Source organism: Galeopterus variegatus, unplaced genomic scaffold (genome assembly GCF_000696425.1).
Source record: "Galeopterus variegatus unplaced genomic scaffold, G_variegatus-3.0.2 Scaffold9058, whole genome shotgun sequence".
NCBI lineage: Eukaryota > Metazoa > Chordata > Mammalia > Dermoptera > Cynocephalidae > Galeopterus > Galeopterus variegatus.
The window spans coordinates 42610-43658 of NW_007735169.1; the positions used below are offsets into that span (position 1 = coordinate 42610).

The 1049-nt window shown below is 62.8% G+C and overlaps 1 protein-coding gene across 1 annotated transcript in view; it reads left to right on the forward strand.

The window, feature by feature from the left end:
• Positions 1-460: 460 nt before the first annotated feature.
• Positions 461-1049, forward strand: part of SLC22A4 (solute carrier family 22 (organic cation/zwitterion transporter), member 4) — a gene marked incomplete at its 3' end in the record, with an annotated part of 38463 nt that continues 37874 nt past the window's right edge. Inside the window, exon 1 of the mRNA XM_008593375.1 lies at positions 461-655. Within this exon, the coding sequence (XP_008591597.1) occupies positions 461-655 (195 nt within the window). The remainder of the gene's footprint in view (positions 656-1049) is intronic.

The following is a 1049-nucleotide window of genomic DNA, read 5'->3' on the forward strand; positions in this document are numbered from 1 at the left end:
GCCTGGAGAAGCAAACACAGTTGTGCAAAATCTTCCAAGAGGTGGGCTCTTTGGCCTGTTTATCTGCTTCTTGAACCTCAGGACTCAGGCTCCAGTCTGAAGCCAGCTCGCACAACAGGAGAGGGGCCACAGGTCTGGGCAATGAGCAAAAAAAAACAAAAAAAGGGAGGCTGTAGTCCTCGTTTTGGTTACCCTGCCAGATCTGGGCGGCAAACCAGACGTTCTCCTCCTCCCTCCCTCCTTTCCCAGACCGGGGAAGGGCTCTCTGCAAACAGAAGGCCTTCCAGTCCAAGAAGACTCTGGCAACCTACTCCGATAAAGGGCCCTGGAGGCATGGAGACTGTGAGGGATCAAAATCGGAGCCCAGGTGTGCTGACAGCAGCGTCCCTGTTACCGTGCTCTTGCAACGTGCCAGGCTACGTGTCGAAGTCTTCCCTAGAAGCCCCAGGAGGATGTCGGCATGACCCTGGGACAAGCCGGTAACCCCTGGCCCCACCTCGCCTTCAGTCCGAGCCCGTTTCTGACGCAGTGTGACCTTGCTCATCCCTTCCAGGTTCTGGGCCTGTTTCCCCTTTCAAGGCGAGGCTCCTGGCTGTCCCGAGGACGCTTCATGGGGCGCGGCCGGCTGGTGACTGATTGGAGCCCTCCTCAGACGGTGAGGAGAGAGCTCCCTGTCGGCCGGTGCCAACCACTCGCGCGGAGTGCCAGAAGAGAGGGCTCGCTCCTGCCATCCCTGCCGCCCGCGGACGTTTCCCAGGACCATCGACTCCACTGACTCTCCTGTCCGCGTCCTGCGCGAGGCCGCCTAAGCTCAGACTCCGCGTTGGAAGGGACAGTGGAGAGACCCCCGCCCGGGGCGAGGCCTGGGGCGACGCCGACAGCGAAGGTCGAGGGCGACCTCTCAGAGACCTCGCTTTCCGGCCTCGGATCCTCCCTTTCGCCCGCCCTCCCACGTGGGGCCCGCGTCTCGGAAGTCAGCGGTCTGGGGTCGCCGGAGCTCCCTGCTGCGCGCGCAGACTGTGCGGCTGAGCTCGTCCTCCGGGTCCCCG